Source organism: Procambarus clarkii, chromosome 19 (genome assembly GCF_040958095.1).
Source record: "Procambarus clarkii isolate CNS0578487 chromosome 19, FALCON_Pclarkii_2.0, whole genome shotgun sequence".
Classification (NCBI taxonomy): domain Eukaryota; kingdom Metazoa; phylum Arthropoda; class Malacostraca; order Decapoda; family Cambaridae; genus Procambarus; species Procambarus clarkii.
This window is the reverse complement of record NC_091168.1, coordinates 17,350,129-17,375,177: the sequence shown is the minus strand read 5'-3', so window position 1 is coordinate 17,375,177 and position 25,049 is coordinate 17,350,129. Positions and strand designations below refer to the sequence as shown.

Below are 25,049 nucleotides of genomic sequence, written 5' to 3'. Positions count from 1 at the left end.
GTGAAAACTAGCTACGCAGTACCCTGCGCCCCACCAGTGCTATAACTAACACTTACCCCAAGGTAAACAAGGAAGGAAAACCCCCAAACACTTGGGGCGGCCAAATGCCAAGCAGCGAAAAGCCAACAGAGGTAGACCCAAGGTGACTTGTGGAAGGCAACCCCAAGGCCCAAGGGCGGTACTTACATACCACTCAGGGAAGGTGACCCTAAGCACATGCAGCCCGAGTACCTGAGAATACTACTCCCAGCTCACACGACTACCATAAGAGCAGCACTGAAAACAAGTCACCGGAGCTGGAGCCATACAACCATGCACTATTCCATCAGCTGAGGAACTGGGGCAGGGATCGCCGGCGCGGGGGTCTGGGGCTCCCACTTCCCCCTCCCGGGGAGGGGGGAGCTGCGCAGATATGCGGCGCGGCTCGTAATTACCTAAGTGTAATTACCTAAGTGTAGTTACAGGATGAGAGCTACGCTCGTGGTGTCCCGTCTTCCCAGCACTCTTTGTCATATAACGCTTTGAAACTACTGACGGTCTTGGCCTCCACCACCTTCTCACTTAACTTGTTCCAACCGTCTACCACTCTATTTGCGAAGGTGAATTTTCTTATATTTCTTCGGCATCTGTGTTTAGCTAGTTTAAATCTATGGCCTCTTGTTCTTGAAGTTCCAGGTCTCAGGAAGTCTTCCCTGTCGATTTTATCAATTCCTGTTACTATTTTGTACGTAGTGATCATATCACCTCTTTTTCTTCTGTCTTCTAGTTTTGGCATATTTAATGCTTCTAACCTCTCCTCGTAGCTCTTGCCCTTCAGTTCTGGGAGCCACTTAGTAGCATGTCTTTGCACCTTTTCCAGTTTGTTGATGTGCTTCTTAAGATATGGGCACCACACAACAGCTGCATATTCTAGCTTTGGCCTAACAAAAGTCATGAACAATTTCTTTAGTATATCGCCATCCATGTATTTAAATGCAATTCTGAAGTTAGAAAGCATTGCATAGGCTCCTTGCACAATATTCTTAATGTGGTCCTCAGGTGATAGTTTTCTATCTAGAACCACTCCTAGATCTCTTTCTTTATCAGAATTCTTTAAAGATTTCTCACATAATATATAGGTTGTGTGGGGTCTATGTTCTCCTATTCCACATTCCATAACATGACATTTATTAACATTAAATTCCATTTGCCAAGTGGTGCTCCATATACTTATTTTGTCCAGGTCTTCCTGAAGGGCATGACAATCATCTAAATTTCTTATCCTTCCTATTATCTTAGCATCATCAGCAAACATGTTCATATAATTCTGTATACCAACTGGTAGATCATTTATGTACACAATAAACATCACTGGTGCAAGAACTGAACCCTGTGGTACTCCACTTGTGACATTTCTCCATTCCGATACATTGCCTCTGATTACTGCCCTCATTTTTCTATCAGTCAGAAAATTTTTCATCCATGATAGAAGCTTACCTGTCACCCCTCCAATATTTTCCAGTTTCCAGAACAACCTCTTATGTGGAACTCTGTCGAAAGCCTTTTTTAGGTCCAGATAGATGCAGTCAACCCAGCCATCTCTTTCCTGTAATATCTCTGTGGCCCGATCATAGAAACTGAGTAAATTCGATACACAGGATCTTCCTGATCGAAAACCATACTGTCTGTCTGATATTATATCATTTCTCTCCAGGTGTTCTACCCATTTAGTTTTGATTAGCTTTTCCAATACTTTCACTATTACACTTGTCAATGATACAGGTCTATAATTGAGGGGGTCTTCCCTGCTGCCACTTTTGTAGATTGGAACTATGTTAGCCTGTTTCCACACGTCTGCTACGATTCCTGTACACAGGGATGCCTGAAAGATCAGGTGAAGTGGAATGCTGAGCTCAGATGCACATTCTCTCAGAACCCATGGTGAAACGCCATCTGGGCCAGCTGCTTTGTTCCTCCCGAGCTCCTTTAGCATATTTTCCACTTCATCTCTAGACACCTCTATCCGCTCTATGTTGTTCTCTGGAATTCTTATTGTGTCTGGTTCTCTGAAGATTTCATTTTGTACAAACACACTTTGGAACTTTTCATTTAATGTTTCACACATTTCCTTTTCATTTTCCGTGAATCTGTTTCCCATTTCCAACCTCTGGATATTATCCTTTACCTGCAATTTGTTGTTTATGAATTTGTAGAATAGGCCCGTCAAGCATGACGTCGTGTGACGTCATGCTTGTTAGTTCGTTTTTTTTGGGGAGTTCTGTCCGCTCGTTTGTCGATTTTCGTTGTTAACCAGAATAGGGGTTTGTTTTATGGCGCTTACCTTTCTGGGTGCCTGTCCCAGTCGATGGCAGATACAGTATAGAATGCTCCAAATCACATGTGCAATTCTATGGGCTATTGCTCCCCGTGCCTCTGTGAGGGGGCCAGGTTCTGGCTCATGGTCCCCGGTAGGCCTAGAACTCCACCCACATCGACTGATGCAAAATAGTTAGGGTATCCATATCAGCCATGGATAGCTCCGGGGAGCCATAGGGGTTCCCCCCAGAAAAAATAATAAATTAAGTTGAGAGAATATTTATCTATTATGAATATTGTAACATTTCAGAATTAGTTAATCTAGCTATATACTGTATATATGTTGTTCTAACTGTAATAATATAGAGAAAAATGAAGCAATAGGTGCTTCCGAAATATCATTACAGTATAGTAATTGAGTTGCAGATTCCAAGAGACTCACAGTAAAGTTCTCTATGAGGAAAGGATAATTGAGAACCACTGCCACTTCAAAGTCACTGATGGCAGTAACAGCAAGGTTTTCATATGCATTGGTGGGGCACACGAACTGGGCCCCTTTCAAGAGGCCTTTTCTCTTGGCCACTATTGCTCGTAGTTTTGACAGGAATGTCTCCACAACCTGCAAGAGGAAAGTCAATATGGGAATTTCTGACAAGTCATGTGAATGTGTCTGAAAGATCATTTTGATTACCTGTACGTGTGGATAAAATCAGGAGTTTAATATAAAATTATAAAAAATCAGCTTCGAATGTAATGAAACACAATTTTCTGGGTGAGCCCCGGAGGCTCCCTGGAACTATCAGGCTAATATGTGATACAGAGCACCACTTGGTTTCTGAACACCTTGGGGACGAGACCTGTCAGTTATTGTTTAAATTCGTAAACGAGAAATGGAGGAAAATGGAGAGAGAAAAAAAAATAAAAAAATAAAAACAATGCAAGGAAAAAAAACGACAGGTTCATAGCATAAATGCAACAGTATTTTGTTTGCATTCACCAATTAGAGAAGTCCTGATCCACTTCTCCTTCAGAAGAGGCGGGACCAAAGAGCCAGAGCTCAACCTGCAAGCACAACTAGGTGAGTACACCCTCACTGCTGCTGCCCTCCCTCCCCCCAAAGTGGTTAGCTTAGTAGATTGCCAGCCAGAGAATCTCCATCTAATACAATAAAGCATTCATGAAATAAATATTTTTATAACTTTTATTATCCTAACAGTTTTGCTTGGTAACAACTCAGCATTGAGTCATCTATTTAATAGAGGGAAGTCCGGTAACAACTCAGCATTGCATCATCCGTTAAAAACTGTGCCCAGCATTCGCTCTTGGCTGTGGGAGGGGCGCGTCGCAGTTTTGGACCTTATAGGCCTTACATATATAGTTGAAAAGAGTATAAACATTTTATTGTGCTTGATTAGCACTCACAGGGGTAATACGATGTCACTTTCTTTGTTTGCTGTGGGTAGTACACCGGGCTTTTGGAGTTTATATGCATTTAGTCCTGTAGAGAAATTAATTGCGAACATATTGATACCAAAATGAAAAACCTATGACGAGAATTGAGGTGACCAAAGTGAAATGAGTGTACACATTTCATTGCTCTTGCGTGCTCCGGGGTAACTCGCTCTCACTTTCTCTGTTTGCTGCGGGTAGTAAGTCCGGCTTTTGGAGTTTATATGCATTTAGTCCTGAAGAGAATTCTATTGCGAACACATTGATATCAAATTGAAAAACCTAGGACGAGAATTGAGATGACAAAATTGAAAAGAGTATAAACTTTTCAGTATTACCCCACTCTCTAACGGAAGGCCAGGAGCCCTTCAAATCAAATCAAAATCAAATGTTTATTCAGGTAAAGTACATACATATAAAGTGAGATACAAAACGTTGATGGATTTATAGATAGAGCTAGTACATACAATGCCTAAAGCCACTATTACGCAAAGCATTTCGGGCAGGAAAATCACTAAGACTAAAACTTAATACTAATTGAGATTAACCCCTTAACTGCGTTGCCTCCAAATGTGACACCCCCGCAGTGCGCAGGAAATAAATTCTCTGGAAAAAATTCTTTTTTCTTTTTAAAGTGTCAAAAACCCTTCCCTTAGTATGGGTATGTAAAAAAAAAGTCGAAATTGTACTTACTTTGGCTGCTATGGGGTCCGGAAGTTGGGGCGTGACGTCATCATTCCCCGTGCGCCCGTGCCGTGAGCTCTCGGGGGCGGTGGGGCGCTCGGGGCGGGGCGCGCGAGTTGCCGCGAATATATTTTCTTTCATTTTTTGCGCACCTTTCCAAATGCATTTTCATTGTTTTTATGTGCCAATCCAATGTATAATGAACACATACACTATAATATCGCAGTACAACATCCGTACTGTCCGTAGACACTGTGTTACGTGCATGAAACTTGTGTACACATATGCAGCACATATTTACTATGTATCATGCTAATTTGTGTATATATACAATCTATTTACACACTATACACTGTCACACACTATATACATTCACCATCAACACATTCAGAACACCGCGTAGCAGCTGCTTCGTATGGGCCAATAGCAGCTGCCTCGTATGGGCCAATAGCAGCTGCCTCGTATGGGCCAACAGCAGCTGCCGCGTATGGGCCAACAGCAGCTGCCGCGTATGGGTCAAAAGCAGCTGCCGCGTATGGGCCAATAGCAGCTGCCTCATATGGGCCAATAGCAGCTGCCCTGTATGAGCCAATAGCAGCTGCCCTGTATGGGCCAATAGCAGCTGCCGCATATGGGCCAATAGCAGCTGCCGCATATGGGCCAATAGCAGCTGCCGCGTATGGGCCAATAGCAGCTGCCTCGTATGGGCCAACAGCAGCTGCCTCGTATGGGCCAATAGCAGCTGCCTCGTATGGGCCAATAACAGCTGCCTCGTATGGGCCAATAGCAGCTGCCTCGTATTGGCCATGAACACATTCAGAATACCTCGAGTGAGAGCAGCCACACCCAGCCTGTCTCCCTCACTCCAACATCTTACTCGCCAACATTGCTCCTCCCACCATATTGTTATAGTTCTTATTACACATGTTCTATATACCTATCTACATGTTTTATTTACCAGAACTATGCAAGTAAGCCGGTATTGTGTCCAAACAGTACAGTGGCCACCATACACTGCATGAAAAATTACACAGCAGATGACACTACGATTACGTCACCTCCCTCACCAAAATAGCTCCTCTCAACATTCTCCTGTTGCTGTTCTTACACTATATACACACACTATATATACCCATGTACATATGTGTTGCCCATAGCGAACCACTAAGCTAGTATGGTGAGCAAAACAAGAGTGGCAGCCACACACACAATGAGGCTACCTCAATTCTCGCCCTCCCTCCCTCATCAAAATTCCTCCTTCCACAATACTACGCACAACGCTAATTATAACCACATTCCTGCTATTATCACAATCCTGGTCACTAATTCCTGTAAATGAATAATTGACCACACGTTTATTTTGAAAAGGAACCTAAGAAATCATTTGAAGATTCCTAGATGAACGAAATAATGCTGTGGTGCTGTGGCTAGCGCTGTGAACATCGTGAACAGCATTGAATCACTGATATTTGAACATTGTACCCAATCATTATCACACACAGGCTCTAATATAACACTATCATAGCTAAATAATACAAGTTATATATATATATTGACATTATTAGGCGATGCTGTGGTCACATGCTGAACAGCAGTGCTGTGCGCTCATGCTGCAAGCGCCAGCCTTGGTTGCTCATACACTACTGAGGCTCCCACACCCGGGAATGTGGACCACGATTTTTTTTAAAGATGGCGTCTGTTTACAAGAGCCATGAGGAAGCTGATGTGAACCCCATGTAGCCGCGGGAGTTTTGAATGGAACGTGAAAAATACAAATACCCGGAGGCGCGTTGCGCAAACCAGACGTGAGCCTGCAGGCGCGTTGCGCAGTTTAAGGGTTAAAGTATAAATTGTGTTGAGAAAATAAAAAAATGAAAAAGGGGGGGGGAACAAGAAAATAGCAAACAGCATTGTTTAAAATAGTAGATATGGGTTGACATTCAGGAGTAAGGTAGGTTACAAGGAGTTAATTAGGTAGTACTTAGTTTTTATCTTAAACTGGTTGGGAGAGGTACAGTCTTTAACATGATTGGGAAGGTCATTCTGGGTCCCTTGATTTGTAGAGCATTTCTAATTTGATTAAGTCATACTCTTGGAATATCAAATAGGTATTTGTTTCTGGTGTGGTGCTCATGGGTTCTGTTACAACCTTCTAGGAAACTATTGAGGTCAGGATTAACATTATAGTTCAGCATTTTATATATATAAAATACACATGAGAGGATGTGCAGTGACTTAATATCTAACATATTCAGAGATTTGAGTAAGGGTACCAAGTGATGTGTGAAGCCAGAGTTAGATATTGTTCTAATAGCAGCTTTGTCTTGAGTAATTATTAGATGAAATTAATTAGATTTTCTCGGCCCCTTAGGGGTGGCGGGGCGCTCTCTTCCAGGTAACCTCGGCCTGCTTTGTCGGCGGGTGGAGCGCGCTGCGGTTTTTGACATTATATGCATATACTCCTGTTGGGAATCTACTGCGAACACATTGACACCAAAATGGATGAGAATTGAGGTGACCAAAGTGAAAAGAGTGTACAAATTTTATCACTTTTGCGTGCTCCCGGGTAACATGCTATCACTTTCTCTGTTGAGGATGGTACGCCGGGCTTTTGGACTTTATATGCCTTTAGGCCTGTACAGAATTCTATTGTGAACACAATAATACCAAATTGAAAAACCTTGGACGAGAATTGAGGTAAGAAGGTTGAAAAAGAGTATACATTTTTCAGAATTACCAAGCGCTCCCACGGAATGCCAAAACCCACCAGGAATAGTGCAGCGCTCGCGCGCCCGGAGCATCAAAGTGCTAATAATATAAATTAAAAATTTAATAAACAAAACCTGTAACCAAAAATATATATGATGATGTACTGTACATCCAGAACTTAAAAAACAAATCTTGGCTAACAGGTCGAATGTGGTTAGGCTCAAGGGGCATCAGTTAGTTTTTTAAAAGTTGTTCAATGTCAACAAATCTTTTCTGTGGGGAGCCCCTTCGGCTCCTTGGAACTTATCGGGCTAATGTATGTTACATTAGACCGGGACATTAGCTAAGGAGTTCAGACCTACCAGGGACCAGCGCCAGAACCTGTGCCCCTTTTGAGAGGTTTCAGGGAGCAATGGCCCTGGAAAAACCCCCTTGTGGTTGGGGTTTTCCTTATCTGCCATCGACCGCATTTAGGCACCCAGAAAGGTAAGCATAACAAAACAAACCCCACATGGTAAAAAACTAAAACAAAAAACCGAACAGAGAGGTAGAAACTCCCTACAATGCCAAGGAAACAAGCAAACAAGCAAACATCACACTTTACTGCCGCGCCGATCATCCGGGCAGCCCTCCCCACCCCGAAAGGGGGAAGGGGGAGCCCCGGACCTACCGCACCAGCTGCCTAGCTTCAGTTCGTAAGCTAATGTCAACCGGGATAGACGCTTCTCTGGCCTCAGTTTCCTAGACGATGTTTGCCTTATGTGGCATTCACTGCTGTGTGTTGTGTTGTGCGGTGACCAGGAGTACCTCATCAGTGCTGGGGCAGCATGCACTTAGGGACTTCCTTCCCTAAGTGCCCTGTGAGTACTGCCCCTGTGTGACAGGGTTATCTTCCCTGGGGCATTCGGGAACCATTCCCGTAGAGGTTCTTGCTGCTCGGTATTTGCCTCGCCCTTGGGGCCAACTGGGGCTTGGGGCCAACTGGGGCTTGGGGCCCTTGTTTGGCCCTGGGTAGGGATTGATATTGTGCTGGTTAGGGCATCAAGGTGTTGCGCGACCTGCCACCTAAGCGGCGACCGGTTCCTGTTCCCTCTGGAGATGGTGTACTTTTGCGGGATTTTTCTTTTGCTTTATTTTCCTTTGCCTGGTGGGGGTCTGCCCAGTGTGGCTATAGTTCCACTGGTAGTGTTTAGTGGCCCTCTGCTAGGCCCCCGTGACTATACACGTCACAGGGGTTTTCAATGCTATCCTCTACCCTCTTCTTATTTTTGGGTTTCTTAACCGGTTAGCAACACCTTGCCCGGGCTTCCCGTAGCAGTCAGCCTACGGGCACTGGAAACCCCTGTCTGGGCTCGGTGGACCATTGAATGTGTCTACCGGGTTCCAACCCATCTTGTATGGGATCATTGGTTGCTGTGCCCTTGTCTCTGGGTGACAGTCGCCACTTTTACTTCCATCATGTTGCCTGTTGGGTCACTGACACCTTGGCCGGGAATCTTGTGAGAGATTCTCTACTTGTTCTCCAGTACTCTCCTGATGTTATTACTGTTCAGAGCACAGGCGGCATCCGTATTGCGAGCTAGGTTAGGTTGCTGCAACACGCTAGGTTGGTTTCCTACTCGGATGCCCCGGGGCCGGCCTGTTTTGGTTAGGTGCTGTTCGCCCCTTTCCCTCCCTATTCCCGGCTCCGGACCGTCTGCGGGTTTCGGGGTCGGGGCGGGGTTTAGTTGGGGCCAAGACTCGGGCGGTTTTCGGAGGCTGCCCCGTTCGGGTTGGGGACGGAGGTTTTTGAGCCTGATCCTCCTGCCAAGGCTTCTGGGTCTTACCAGCGGCCCTTTCTTGCTGCCTTTCTCATGGACTCTTCCTTTTCTTTAACCCTTTAGTTGCGCAAGACATCATATGATGCGTTGAGTGACTTGCAGTAAACTGTACTCAGCATCATATGATGTTTTGGAGTACCGCGCAAGATTTAAACGGCCCGCGGATACACGGGGTTCACCACACCTTTATCAGGGCTCTTGTAAACAGACGCCATTAAAAAAAAAATCGTGGGCCAAATTCCTGGGTGTGAGGGGCCTCAGTATTGAGAGAGCTACCAAGCCTGATGCACGCAGCATGAGCTCACAGCACTGCTGTTCAGCTTGTGACCACAGCATCGACTAAAAATGCCATAATATACAAGTTCTTGGTTTTATTTAGCGATGATATTATTACAGAAGACCCCTGTGATAAAACTGACCAGAATTCTGATAATAGCAGGATTGTGGTGATATTTAGCGCTGTGCGCCATGGAGGGAGGAGTAATGCTGAGGGAGGAAGGGTGATGGCGTTGTCTTCTGACTGTGTGTAATTACCTAAGTGTAATTACCTAAGTGTAGTTACAGGATGAGAGCTACGCTCGTGGTGTCCCGTCTTCCCAGCACTCTTTGTCATATAACGCTTTGAAACTACTGACGGTCTTGGCCTCCACCACCTTCTCACTTAACTTGTTCCAACCGTCTACCACTCTATTTGCGAAGGTGAATTTTCTTATATTTCTTCGGCATCTGTGTTTAGCTAGTTTAAATCTATGACCTCTTGTTCTTGAAATTCCAGGTCTCAGGAAGTCTTCCCTGTCGATTTTATCAATTCCTGTTACTATTTTGTATGTAGTGATCATATCACCTCTTTTTCTTCTGTCTTCTAGTTTTGGCATATTTAATGCTTCTAACCTCTCCTCGTAGCTCTTGCCCTTCAGTTCTGGGTGCCACTTAGTAGCATGTCTTTGCACCTTTTCCAGTTTGTTGATGTGCTTCTTAAGATATGGGCACCACACAACAGCTGCATATTCTAGCTTTGGCCTAACAAAAGTCATGAACAATTTCTTTAGTATATCGCCATCCATGTATTTAAATGCAATTCTGAAGTTAGAAAGCATAGCATAGGCTCCTTGCACAATATTCTTTATGTGGTCCTCAGGTGATAGTTTTCTATCTAGAACCACTCCTAGATCTCTTTCTTTATCAGAATTCTTTAAAGATTTCTCACATAATATATAGGTTGTGTGGGGTCTATGTTCTCCTATTCCACATTCCATAACATGACATTTATTAACATTAAATTCCATTTGCCAAGTGGTGCTCCATATACTTATTTTGTCCAGGTCTTTTTGAAGGGCATGACAGTCATCTAAATTTCTTATCCTTCCTATTATCTTAGCATCATCAGCAAACATGTTCATATAATTCTGTATACCAACTGGTAGATCATTTATGTACACAATAAACATCACTGGTGCAAGAACTGAACCCTGTGGTACTCCACTTGTGACATTTCTCCATTCTGATACATTGCCTCTGATTACTGCCCTCATTTTTCTATCAGTCAGAAAATTTTTCATCCATGATAGAAGCTTACCTGTCACCCCTCCAATATTTTCCAGTTTCCAGAACAACCTCTTATGTGGAACTCTGTCGAAAGCCTTTTTTAGGTCCAGATAGATGCAGTCAACCCAACCATCTCTTTCCTGTAATATCTCTGTGGCTCGATCATAGAAACTGAGTAAATTCGATACACAGGATCTTCCAGATCGAAAACCATACTGTCTGTCTGATATTATATCATTTCTCTCTAGGTGTTCTACCCATTTAGTTTTGATTAGTTTTTCCAATACTTTCACTATTACACTTGTCAATGATACAGGTCTATAATTGAGGGGGTCTTCCCTGCTGCCACTTTTGTAGATTGGAACTATGTTAGCCTGTTTCCACCCGTCTGCTACGATTCCTGTACACAGGGATGCCTGAAAGATCAGGTGAAGTGGAATGCTGAGCTCAGATGCACATTCTCTCAGAACCCATGGTGAAACGCCATCTGGGCCAGCTGCTTTGTTCTTACCGAGCTCCTTGAGCATTTTTTCCACTTCGTCTCTAGACACCTCTATGTGTTCTATGTTGTTCTCTGGAATTCTTATTGTATCTGGTTCCCTAAAGATTTCATTTTGTACAAACACACTTTGGAACTTTTCGTTTAGTGTTTCACACATTTCCTTTTCATCTTCCGTGAATCTATTTCCCATTTTCAACCTCTGAATATTATCCTTTACCTGCAATTTGTTGTTTATGAATTTATAGAATAGACCTGGTTCTGTTTTACATTTGTCCGCAATCCCTTTTTCAAAATTTCTTTCTGCCTCTCTCCTCACTGCCGTGTAGTTGTTTCTCGCATCTTTGTATCGCTGGTATGTTTGGGGGTTCGGCCTCTTCCTGTATTGATTCCATTTTTGTGTCTTTCGGTCTCTAGCCCTCTCGCAATTTCTATTGAACCAATCCTGTTTCCTAGTTCTGCATCTCTGTTTTGGTATAAAAATTTTTGTGCCTTTATCATATATTTCACAAAACTTGCCATACATCTCATTCACTTCCTTGCCTAGCATCAAGTCTGTCCAATTATACTCACTAAAAAAATTTCTAAGGTCACCATAATGTCCTCTCCTGAAGTCTGGTTTTTCAACTGCTTCAACCTCCTTATTTTCTTCCAGCTTATAACGCATTGCATACTTTATTCCCAAAAAGACATGGTCACTTTTACCCAAGGGAGGAAGGTACTGAATGTCAAATATCTCTTCCTCCTTCCTGGTAAATATCAAATCTAGCATGGAGGGAACGTCCCCTTCCCTCATCCTCGTAGCTTGTTTAACATGTTGATACAAGAATGTTTCCAGGATGAGGTCTACAAATTTACAGGTCCAAAAATCTTCTGTTTTAGCTTCATATGCTTCCCAGTCTATGGATTTCAAGTTGAAGTCACCGACTATCAACAGTCGTGATCTATCGTTATCCGCTCTCGCTATAATCTCTCTCATTATTGTTATAAGACCTTCACGTTTACTATCTAGCTCCTCCTTTGACCATGTGCTGCTTGGCGGTGGACTATATGCATTTATCATCATTAGTTTATCATCCTCATAGCAGATCTCTAGTGCTATTATGTCAACTTCTTGTGGATTGGCAGTCATTATTTCCTTCACCTTTAGGTGTTCTTTTACCAGCACAGCAACGCCACCGCCTTTCCTAATTTTTCTGTCCCGTCTCCAAATTGAGTAGCCCCTCGGGAATATGACCTCATTTAAAATTACATCTTCAAGTTTTGTCTCCGTGAGTGCAACAATGTCTGGTGTCTGCAGCTGTATTACATCACTTAACTCCAGTATCTTCGATCTCACTCCATCTATGTTGGTGTATGCAATCTTCAGGAACTTGTTCCCCCTCTCCTTATTCTTCACTCCCCCTCTCTCTATTGATTTTGTTGGTTTGCCTTTATGTACCACTTTACTGGTTTGCCTACCCCTATCACTTTGTAGAAAAAAAGAATTTATTTCTTCTTCATTCCTGCTCTCATTTAAATGTTTTGCCTCGGCGAGGTTCAGTTTCAGCTTCTCTCTATCTTCTTTTGAAAGATCTCGTCTTAATGACCACCCTTTCCCATCCTCATCCCTTTGCAATTTTCTAGCATTCCTTAGTACTTCTTCCATCTGTTTGGCACCGTTTAGGGTGATCCTCAAAGGTCGATCTTTCCCTTTTACGTACCTGCCTATTCTCCTGTAGTCGCACACATTCTCTCTGTAAGACCTTCCACGAGGCCAACAATTTTATCTACTACTTTAGCTTCTTCTACAGCTCTTTCTGACCTAGATGTTATCGCCTTTTCTTTGCAGCCAAAAATGATCAGGGACTTACTCCGATCAACTGTGTTTTGCACCAACTTCGGGTTAGATGCCAATTCTTTCCTCACTTCTAGCCTAATGTTTGTTTTATCTTGGTTGCTGCAGTGTTTGACTTCCTTTACTGCTTCTTCTATTTTTTCCTTCTCCTTGGCCACTTGTGCATAAGTGAGTTGCATATCTTTCTTGCACTGTTCTATTCCCTGTGTAACTTCCTCCATCTGTGCTGACAAAAGCTGTTTCTCCTGTTGAATTTCCTTGCCTAACCTATTGTAGTCATTTATGTTTAAATTTACTTTAACTTCTTCCAAAGCTATTTTTAAGAGTTTATTTTCTTCTTCCATGGCTTTGCAATTTGTTTCCAATTGATTCTTATCCTTGCGCAAGTCTTTCACTAAACCCTCAAGACATAAAACTTTGCTATTCAAATGGTCATTACTTTCTTTCAATTTACTAATTATTTCTACATAAGAGTTCACTATAGTATCTAAATTTACCAACTTGTTATGTAGACTACTAATATCAATGCTTTCTTCATTGAATCCCTCAAAATCAAGCTCTGTTTTGTTTTTCCCCTTGCCAGTGGCCATCTTGAATGTTCTTCTCTGCACTGTAAACACTAGGGCAACTTTTTCTCATCCGATTTTTCACTTCCCTTAGCACTTTCCTGTTATCTCACCTATTTTTCAAGAGCACTATACCTTTATGTTCTCTGGGACACCACTCACTACCATCAACCTGTACTACAATACTTAGGATTGTTGAAATATGCTGGAGCTCCTCTGCTGCAAGTGTGTAATTACCTAAGTGTAATTACCTAAGTGTAGTTACAGGATGAGAGCTACGCTCGTGGTGTCCCGTCTTCCCAGCACTCTTTGTCATATAACGCTTTGAAACTACTGACGGTCTTGGCCTCCACCACCTTCTCACTTAACTTGTTCCAACCGTCTACCACTCTATTTGCGAAGGTGAATTTTCTTATATTTCTTCGGCATCTGTGTTTAGCTAGTTTAAATCTATGGCCTCTTGTTCTTGAAGTTCCAGGTCTCAGGAAGTCTTCCCTGTCGATTTTATCAATTCCTGTTACTATTTTGTACGTAGTGATCATATCACCTCTTTTTCTTCTGTCTTCTAGTTTTGGCATATTTAATGCTTCTAACCTCTCCTCGTAGCTCTTGCCCTTCAGTTCTGGGAGCCACTTAGTAGCATGTCTTTGCACCTTTTCCAGTTTGTTGATGTGCTTCTTAAGATATGGGCACCACACAACAGCTGCATATTCTAGCTTTGGCCTAACAAAAGTCATGAACAACTTCTTTAGTATATCGCCATCCATGTATTTAAATGCAATTCTGAAGTTAGAAAGCATTGCATAGGCTCCTTGCACAATATTCTTAATGTGGTCCTCAGGTGATAGTTTTCTATCTAGAACCACTCCTAGATCTCTTTCTTTATCAGAATTCTTTAAAGATTTCTCACATAATATATAGGTTGTGTGGGGTCTATGTTCTCCTATTCCACATTCCATAACATGACATTTATTAACATTAAATTCCATTTGCCAAGTGGTGCTCCATATACTTATTTTGTCCAGGTTTTCTTGAAGGGCATGACAATCATCTAAATTTCTTATCCTTCCTATTATCTTAGCATCATCAGCAAACATGTTCATATAATTCTGTATACCAACTGGTAGATCATTTATGTACACAATAAACATCACTGGTGCAAGAACTGAACCCTGTGGTACTCCACTTGTGACATTTCTCCATTCCGATACATTGCCTCTGATTACTGCCCTCATTTTTCTATCAGTCAGAAAATTTTTCATCCATGATAGAAGCTTACCTGTCACCCCTCCAATATTTTCCAGTTTCCAGAACAACCTCTTATGTGGAACTCTGTCGAAAGCCTTTTTTAGGTCCAGATAGATGCAGTCAACCCAGCCATCTCTTTCCTGTAATATCTCTGTGGCCCGATCATAGAAACTGAGTAAATTCGATACACAGGATCTTCCTGATCGAAAACCATACTGTCTGTCTGATATTATATCATTTCTCTCCAGGTGTTCTACCCATTTAGTTTTGATTAGCTTTTCCAATACTTTCACTATTACACTTGTCAATGATACAGGTCTATAATTGAGGGGGTCTTCCCTGCTGCCACTTTTGTAGATTGGAACTATGTTAGCCTGTTTCCACACGTCTGCTACGATTCCTGTACACAGGGATGCCTGAAAGATCAGGTGAAGTGGAATGCTGAGCTCAGATGCACATTCTCTCAGAACCCATGGTGAAACGCCATCTGGGCCAGCTGCTTTGTTCCTCCCGAGCTCCTTTAGCATATTTTCCACTTCATCTCTAGACACCTCTATCCGCTCTATGTTGTTCTCTGGAATTCTTATTGTGTCTGGTTCTCTGAAGATTTCATTTTGTACAAACACACTTTGGAACTTTTCATTTAATGTTTCACACATTTCCTTTTCATTTTCCGTGAATCTGTTTCCCATTTCCAACCTCTGGATATTATCCTTTACCTGCAATTTGTTGTTTATGAATTTGTAGAATAGGCCCGGTTCTGTTTTACATTTATCTGCTATCCCTTTTTCAAAATTTCTTTCTGCCTCTCTCCTTACTGCTGTATAATTGTTTCTCGCATCTTTGTATCGCTGGTATGTTTGGGGGTTTGGCCTCTTCCTATACTGATTCCATTTTTGTGTCTTTTGGTCTCTTGCCCTCTCACAATTTCTGTCGAACCAATCCTGTTTTTTGGTCCTGCATCTCTGTTTTGGTATGAATGTTTGTGTGCCTTCCTCGTATAGTTTTAAAAATTTGGCATACATTTCATTTACTTCCCTGCCTAGCAACAATTCTGTCCAATTACACTCATTAAAAAAATTTCGAAGTTCCCCATAGTTGCCTCTCTTTAAATCGAGTTTATCAACTGTTTCAATGTCCCCATTTTCTTCTAGATGATATCTTAAAGCATATTTAATGTCTAACAGGACGTGATCACTCTTTCCCAAGGGAGGAAGGTACTGGATGTCAAAAATCTCTTCTTCTTTCCTGGTGAATACTAGATCCAGTACTGACGGTATATCTCCTTCCCTCATTCTTGTGGCTTGCTTTATGTGTTGATACAAGAATGTCTCCAAAATGAGGTTCACAAATCTGCATGTCCAAAAGTCCTCCGTTCTTGCTTCATAGGCCTCCCAGTCTATTGCTCTAAAGTTGAAGTCCCCCAGTATCAACAGTCGTGATTTATCTTTATCTGCTTGTACAATAATATCTCTCATGACCATTATGAGGCCCTCTCGTTTGTCATCCAGTTCTTCCTTTGTCCACGTGTTGCTTGCTGGTGGGCTGTAGGTATTTACAATTATCAGGTTATCATCCTGATTCCAGACCTGCAATGCCATTATGTCAATATCTCGAGGGTTTTCAAATATTAACTCTTTTACCTTCAGGTGTTTTTTCACCAGTACAGCCACTCCTCCTCCCTTCCTAGTTTTCCTGTCACGTCTCCAAACTGAGTAGCCTCTTGGGAATATGACTTCATTTATTATATTTCCTTCAAGTTTCGTTTCTGATAATGCAACAATATCTGGGACCCTAAGCTGGATTATATCTTGCAACTCCAAAGTTTTTGACCTCACTCCATCTATGTTGGTATATACAATTTTCAGGAACATGTTCCCTTTTCCTTTGCTCTTTACTCCCCCTTCCACTACTGATCTTGTTGCTTTGTTTTTATGTACCATTTCACAAGCTTTCCAGTCCCTGTCACTTTGTAAAAAAAAGAATTTCTGTCTTCTTCATTTCTATCCCCATTTAGCCGTTTTGCCTCAATTAAGTTCATTTTCAGCTTTTCTCTGTCTTCCTTGGAGAGGTCTTGTCTTATTGACCAAGATTTGCCAACCTCATCACTCTGCAGTTTCCTGGCATTTCTTAGCACTTCCATCATGTTTTTCACTCCATTAAAGGTCACCCTTAAGGGGCGGTTCTTTTCTTTCTCATATTTTCCTATTCTTCTAAAATCACTGACATTTTCCTTTGAGCCTTCTCCTAAACCTACTATTTTCTCTATGATTTTCATCTCTTCTGCCGCTCGGTCCACCCTAGATGAAATTTCCTTCTCTATACATCCAAAAATGATTATGGACTTAGTTCTATCTGCAGTGTTTTGTACCAGTTTACTGTTGGTAACCAGTTCTTTCCTAATTGCTTGCGTAATTTCTGCTTCTTGTTGGTCATTTCTGGTTTTGACTTCCGAACACACTTCTTTGATAGTCTCTTTCTCTTTTACAACTTCAGCATATGTCGCTTTTATTTCTTCTTTATACTTTTCTAGTTCTTTATTCACCTCCTCTATGTGAGTTGTCAGTGAAGTTTCCAGTTGGAGATCCTTACCTAACTCTATGTTAGCCCTTAGGCTTGCTTGGAGTTGTTCACCATATGAGTCTATCTTCTTGTTTATTTCTTCAAAGTCACCACACTTCACTTTCCATGCCTCATTTTCTTTCACTAGTTCCTTGATTTGCTCCTCCTGATTTGTTACCTTGTCTGTTAATGCAGTAATAATCTTACCTTGTTGAAGCATACTCCCTTTTAGAGTGCAAAGCTCACTCCAAAGAGCTCCATTGTCCTCTTCTAATTTAAGCACTTTTTCTTCATACTTCTTTTGCATGCCCTCAATTATCTCTAACCTGCCAAGAACACCTCCTTTCCTTATATCTTGTGGTGAGAATCCTTTGAAACCATCATCTGTTGGTGTGTCTACCTTCTCAGTGGGGGTGGTGGCGGCGGCCATCTTTGATTTTGTTCTAGACCAAAACAAACTTTTCCACTCGGCTATTTTCACTCAGTTTTACTTGTTTATTGTATTTTATTTGCTTTTACTCTTCCCTGAACCTTTATGTAACCTGGGACACCACTGTAGCCCTCAACCTGTTCCCAATACTTAGGTAATTCGATATTTCCAGGAGCTTGCTGCAGTGTGACTTCTGCCTCCTCCAGCTTCACCTTCCAAAGTCGGATACACCTTCAAAGGTGTATCGGTTCCTGTGCCTCTTGGGCTCTGTCATGTCTACATGTGACATTGTATGGGGGTCAGCCTCGTTACTTGTGTGAGGAGTTGCCACATTACTTCTTAGTGCTTTCCCGTTCCCATTCTGACACTCAAAAAAAAAAAAAAAAAAAAAAAAAAAAAAAAAACTTTAATTCTATCTGTGGCTCTTTTGGGTACTCAGTTTCCACCTGTGTCCCCTAGTGCGTGTGCCCCTTGTGTTACATAGCCTGTCCTTCTCAACCCTGTCGATTCCCTTCGGTATCTTGTCTGTGGTGATCAGGTCTCCCCTCCCTTCCTCTTCCAGCGAAGTGTGGTTTCATTCCCGTAGTCTCTCCTCATGACTTCGGTAGTGTACTTTTTCTTTCTGAAGGGGTTCTGTTCCCTTCTCTGTTGACTGGGCGCTGGGGGAGCAGCTTGCTCTCTTGCCTCTCGCTTGGTCCCGCTGTTGGTGGGCGCTTTGGGTTGTCTTCCGGCCTCTGCTGGCGTCGGAGGACGGCTTCTCCCCCTTGGGGGGGGGTTCAGAGCTGGCGGGGTGGGCTTCTTCCCTGCGCTTCGTCATTTCCTCTTCGTGGGTGCGTGGGGCGTGGTCGATCCGCCCCATCCTTCTGGGCTTCCCGTCTGCTCTTTGCAGTCATGAGCTTTTCCCGTCTGCTCTTTGCAGTCATGAGCTTTTCCAGTCTGCAGTTCTTCTGGACTACTTCCATCTGCGCCCTGGATCCTCTGCCCTGCTCGGAGGACTGTTGTCTCCTGTTCGGATTCTGTTAGGGCCGGGTGCATGGATGGTGGACCTGGACCTCCAGGTCACTTCTTGGCACGTTCCTCTCCAGTTTTTCTGGGGCTAGCACGGTTGGTAATTACCTATGTGTACTTACCTAAGTGTAGTTACAGGATAAGAGCTACTCTCGTGGTGTCCCGTCTTCCCAGCACTCTTTGTCATATAATGCTTTGATTATAATTGTCATATTGTCATATAATGATTGTCATATGTCATTATGTCTTAATATGATTGTCATACAATGCTTTGGTGGTGGGGCTTCAGGTTTGCTGTTTTTATTGCATTCCCTATTTTGTGAAGGGCACTTTGTATACTCTTTGCATCTTTACCGGATCTTAGTGCCCTGTCTGCGTCTGAGATTCGGTGTCTGGCCTACCTCGACGACTGGCTGGAGTGGGCTCCCAGTCAGTCCGCTTGTCTGCTCGCCAGGGGATGGTTCTTTCCAGATCGCTGGGTTTGGTTTCCTGGTGATCTGGAGGTTTTACCTTCTGTTTCCGTCCCGGGTTCGGACCTGGGCCTTGTTTCAGGCTCTTGGGCCCCTCATTGTCTTCCCTCCAGAAGTGTTACTGTGGCTGTGGTCCCGCCTTTGGCTGTTCAGGAGGGGGTCCCGGGTTGCTCAGCGGTTGCTTGGGCGGTTGTGCGGGAGTTTGCACTTCGGCGTGCTTGTCTGCCCGCGGAGTCGGGTTTGGCTCCGGCGTCGGTTGGTTCCTACGGAGACTCCACTTCCGCCTCTTGCATTCCTTGGGTTCCTCTGGGGATCTGGTGTTGGTGCTGCGTCACCAGCTTCCTCTTTGGGGTTTTCGGGGTTCCGTGCCTTGGCAGCTCCCCGAGCCTTCGCTCGATGTGTTCACGGACGGGTCGTCTCTCGGCTGGGGCTTTGTGACCAGTGCTCACCAGGTCGGCCGAGGTTGATGGAGTCTGTCTGTCCGTCGGGCTCACAGCCCGGTTCAGGTGTTCATGGCTGTCTGGTTTGCGCTTCGGAGGGTTTGGGTTACTAGGTACTCTACCATTCAGCTCTGTTTGGACTGTTCTCTGGTGGTTCTTGCCGGAACCACAGGGGGTTTGGTTAACCGTGTGGTTCGTGTCTGGGGTGTGTCCTGCGTCCTGGTGGACAGCTGTCTCGGTTCATTCCTCTTCGTGGGTTGGCCAGTCGTCGCCGATTCGTTTTGTTGGCTCTGTTGGGCTTATGGACTCCTGGCCATGGACGTCTTCGGGTCGGCGTGGTCTAGGCGTCGCCCGTTTTGTGGCGCCCTTCCCACCTGCGAGGACTTCACGGTGGAGGCTTTCGGCAGGCCTGGTCGAGGTGGGGGGTACCTGTACCTCTTCTCCCGGGCCAGCTGTTGCTTCGGGTTCTGGCTCGGTTGCAGCCCATTCCCACGAGAACAGTCCTTATGGTTCCACGGTGGCCGGCCCGGCCTTCTTTTCAGACGCTGCTTGATAGGTGTCCGTACCCGGGGCGTTTTTCCTGAGGCTTCGCCTCTTTCAGCAGGCCGAATCGGTCCTGTCCGTGACTGGTTCGGCCTTCTCTTTGGCTCTTCGCGTCTGGTATTTTGACGCAGGTATCGCCATCTCTATGGTGTTCAGGTGGCTTTGTTGACGGTGTCCCACCTGCGAGCTTCGTCTTGGAGACTGTATGACGTTTATTACGTTTTCTCGCGTTTTGTTTCCCCTCCGGCCTGCTCATGAGTCGCCTGAGCCATCCTGGTCCTTGTTCAGGGTGCCTTCTTCTCTTCCCCTCAGTTTGTGGTAGCCACTTCGGTTTCAGTTTCCTCCTCTTTGGTACTGGTGGTAGCTTTATTGGTGTGCAGCCTTTCTCTGTCCTGGCGACGGTCGAGACGGCTGCTTTCCGGAGGGGTTCTTGGGGTATTGGTACTTGTTTGGTTTGGCCGGGGGGTGCGTCCTGTGTTGTCCAGTTGTGCTTTTTGCTGTTGCCGGCGTACCGTGCCTGGGGATGCGCTGTGGTTGATCCGGTTCCTTCGTTCCCTGTTTTCAGGGCTCGGGTCTCCCGGGTCGTCCGCAGTGTTTTCCTTCTTCCTGCGGTCTGTCTTTGCGCCCGTGCTGTTCTGACGTTTGCAGCAATTGCTGCTGTGTTGGTGACGTCTCGGGCTCATTTCGGGCGCAGGGAATTGTGGGTCGCACAGGTTTTTGGCCGCCTATCCATATGTGCGTCTGTTCTTGGGCGTTCTTGTTGCCTTGGGTCGCAGGTTTGCGACCGGTTGTTTTGGCTTTGCGTTGCAGAGTTTGTGGCGGCCGCCTCCCGGGTTAGCCCTTTCTTTTCCTTCTCTTTGGGTATGAAGCTCCAGGGAGCCATAGGGGCTCCCCACAGAAAACCAGCGTTGAATGTAATGAAACGCCATTTTCTGGGTGAGCCCCGGAGGCTCCCTGGAAACCCTCCCTCCCACCGGTCGGCGGTTTTTTCGCGTTGGTTGAAGCTTAGCTTCCAAACTGGAGCTTGGCAGCCGGCGCGGTAGGTCCGGGGCTCCCCCCTCCCCCTCCCGGGGTGGGGAGGGCTGCGCGGACGATCGGCGCGGCAGTAAAGTGTGATGTTTGCTTGTTTGATTGTTTCCTTGGGATTGTAGGGAGTTTTCTACCTCTCTGTTCGGTTTTTGTTGTAGTTTCTTACCATGTGGGGTTTGTTTTGTTACGCCTACCTTTCTGGGTGCCTAACCCCGGTCGATGGCAGATAAGGAAAACCCCCAACCATATGGGGTTTTCCAGGGCCATTGCTCCCTGAAACCTCTCTGAAGGGGCCAGGTTCTGGCGCTGGTCCCTGGTAGGTCTGAACTCCTTAGCTAATGTCCCAGTCTAACATAACATACATTAGCCCGATAAGCTCCAGGGAGCCTCCGGGGCTCACCCAGAAAATGGCGTTTCATTACATTCAACGCTGGTTTTTTGCTAGACTTCCCCGCCCTATCAGCGGGCAATATATGTCACTTACGATTTTTTTATTATTTTTCCCATGATCAGTGAACACAAATTAACAGGTTTAGAAGAAAAAATATATATATTTTTTTTGGCGGGGGGGGGGGGGGGGGGTATGCACCTGTGGGTGACACATGCTAAATAGCCAGGCGCCATTTAAGGGTTAAGGGTGGAGGGCTTGGAGGATGGCTCTGCCCCAGGGCCTCTGTTGTAATTACCTAAGTAATTACCTAAGTGTAGTTACAGGATGAGAGCTACGCTCGTGGTGTCCCGTCTTCCCAGCACTCTTTGTCATATAACGCTTTGAAACTACTGACGGTCTTGGCCTCCACCACCTTCTCACTTAACTTGTTCCAACCGTCTACCACTCTATTTGCGAAGGTGAATTTTCTTATATTTCTTCGGCATCTGTGTTTAGCTAGTTTAAATCTATGACCTCTTGTTCTTGAAATTCCAGGTCTCAGGAAGTCTTCCCTGTCGATTTTATCAATTCCTGTAACTATTTTGTATGTAGTGATCATATCACCTCTTTTTCTTCTGTCTTCTAGTTTTGGCATATTTAATGCTTCTAACCTCTCCTCGTAGCTCTTGCCCTTCAGTTCTGGGAGCCACTTAGTAGCATGTCTTTGCACCTTTTCCAGTTTGTTGATGTGCTTCTTAAGATATGGGCACCACACAACAGCTGCATATTCTAGCTTTGGCCTAACAAAAGTCATGAACAATTTCTTTAGTATATCGCCATCCATGTATTTAAATGCAATTCTGAAGTTAGAAAGCATAGCATAGGCTCCTTGCACAATATTCTTTATGTGGTCCTCAGGTGATAGTTTTCTATCTAAAACCACCCCTAGATCCTTTTCTTTATCAGAATTCTTTAAAGATTTCTCACATAATATATAGGTTGTGTGGGGTCTATGTTCTCCTATTCCACATTCCATAACATGACATTTATTAACATTAAATTCCATTTGCCAAGTGGTGCTCCATATACTTATTTTGTCCAGGTCTTCTTGAAGGGCATGATAATCATCTAAATTTTTTATCCTTCCTATTATCTTAGCATCATCAGCAAACATGTTCATATAATTCTGTATACCAACTGGTAGATCATTTATGTAGACAATAAACATCACTGGTGCAAGAACTGAACCCTGTGGTACTCCACTTGTGACATTTCTCCATTCAGATACATTGCCTCTGATTACTGCCCTCATTTTTCTATCAGTCAGAAAAATTTTCATCCATGATAGAAGCTTACCTGTCACCCCTCCAATATTTTCCAGTTTCCAGAACAACCTCTTATGTCGAACTCTGTCGAAAGCATTTTTTAGGTCCAGTGCTGGGACTTAGGTTTTGTTGTCGAGGTGGGCCTTTTGATGCAGTTTTGTGCCTTCTTCGCCTCGTCGGCGTGGTGCTCCCTTCCCACTGGTCGGCGGCTTGTGTATGTGCATACACACGTGTGTGTAACATACCTTCTGTGTACATGTACAGTGGTACCTCGGAATGCGAGTATCCCTGTATGCGAGTTTTTCGGAATACGAGCAGGATTTCCTAAAAAAATATGTCTCGGAACGCGAGGGTTACCTCGGGACGCGAGTTTGTTCATACACGTACAGGCCGACCTAGCGCGTGGTGGTTCAGCGACCATCGCCCCTCTGCCCCTCCGCCCCTCAGTTTACCATTGTCTCGCGCCCAGTGACTACCCCACATCAATTCTTCTCGCGGATTTTCAGTGTTTTGTTGGATTTTTGGTGATTTGACTATACAATTTGTTATTATATATCTCACCATGGGTCCCAAGAAAGCCAGTGGTAAGGATAAAGGCCAGAAAGCCCATGTGAGGATGACAATAGAGGAGAAATAAGAGATCATTCGGAAGCATGAGAATGGTACACGTGTTGTTGAACTTTGTAGGCACTACAACAAAGCCACATCAACAATATGCACTATACTTAAGAAGAAAAATGAGATTATGAGTGCTAAAGTGGCAAAAGGAGTAAGAACAATAATGAAACAAAGACCACAAATACTTGAAGAAGTGGAAAAGTTGTTATTAATTTGGATACACGACAAGGAGTTAAGGGGTGATAGTGTTTCGGAGGCCATTATTTGTGAGAAAGCCAGGGTATTGCACGAAGACCTTCTAAAGAATACCCCTGCAACGAGTGATGCAGATACGATAGAGTTTAAGGCAAGCAGGGGCTGGTTTGAAAAATTTAGAAGGAGAAGTGGTATGCATAGTGTTACAAGGCATGGGGAGGCAGCCAGCTCAGACAAACCAGCCGCTGGACGATTTATTGACGAATTTAAAGAGTTTGCAGAGGCTGAGGGATACCTACCGCAACAAGTGTTTAATTGTGACGAAACAGGACTGTTTTGGAAAAGAATGCCTAAGAGGACATACATTACCAAGGAGGAAAAATCCTTGCCCGGACACAAGCCTATGAAAGATAGGTTTACGCTTGTGCTGTGTTCAAATGCGAGTGGCGATTTGAAAATTAAACCCTTGCTAGTGTATCATTCTGAAAATCCAAGGGTTTTCAAACAGTATAAAGTGCAGAAAACCCATTTGTGTGTGATGTGGAAGGCTAATAAAAAAGCATGGGTGACTAGGCTTATTTTTTCGGAGTGGGTGAATGAAGTGCTGTGCCCTGCCATAGGAAAATATCTGCAGGAAAAACATTTGCCACTCAAAGCCGTGCTTCTCCTCGACAATGCTCCTGCTCATCCTCCAGGCTTGGAAGATGATTTGTTGCCCAGATACAATAAATTCCTCACAGTTAAATTCCTTCCTCCTAACACCACTCCTCTAATTCAGCCTATGGACCAGAAAATCATAGCGAATTTTAAGAAACTTTATGAAAGGGCACTTTTCTGGAAATGTTTTGAAGTGACTGAAGCCACAAACCTCACCCTCAAAGAGTTCTGGAAACAGCATTTTAACATTTGTAGTGCTTTAAAACTCGTTGACAAAGCCTGGCAAGAAGTGACTCAAAGAACCCTGATCTCTGGCTGGAGAAAATTGTGGCCTGAATGTGTGAGAGAACTAGACTTTGAGGGGTTTGAGCCTATAAATGATGTGCCTATTGTTGAGGAAATTGTTAGTCTAGGCCAGCAAATGGGCTTGGAATTGGATGGTGATGATGTGGAGGAGTTGGTGGAAGAACACAACGAAGAACTGACCACCGAAGAACTCCTAGCCCTTCAACAGGAACAGCAAGACAACGCAGCGGATGATTCTACAGTGGAGGAGGAGGAGGCAGCAGCGAATGTCCCTTCTGCAGTAATTAAGAAGGTGTGTCAGATGTGGGAAGAGATTCAAACAATTGTTGAAAAGACTCACCCAAAGAAAGCTGTAGTAGGCCATTGTCTTAATCTTTTCAATGACAATGTGATGCCTTACTACAGAGACAGCTTGCGAAGAAGGGAAAAGCAAGCTTCCATGGA

The 25,049-nt window shown here is 44.1% G+C and overlaps 1 protein-coding gene across 2 annotated transcripts in view; it reads right to left on the bottom strand.

Annotated features, from left to right (window-relative positions):
• LOC123757613 (uncharacterized) overlaps nucleotides 1-25,049 on the bottom strand; it is a 159,940-nt gene that overhangs the window by 113,198 nt on the left and 21,693 nt on the right. The window contains exon 3 of one of the 2 annotated variants that reach the window (XM_045741422.2): nucleotides 2,738-2,914. The exons of the other annotated variant lie outside the window; for it this stretch is intronic. Coding sequence (XP_045597378.1) covers nucleotides 2,738-2,914 — 177 coding nt within the window. The remainder of the gene's footprint in view (nucleotides 1-2,737; nucleotides 2,915-25,049) is intronic. 2 annotated transcript variants of the gene reach the window in all.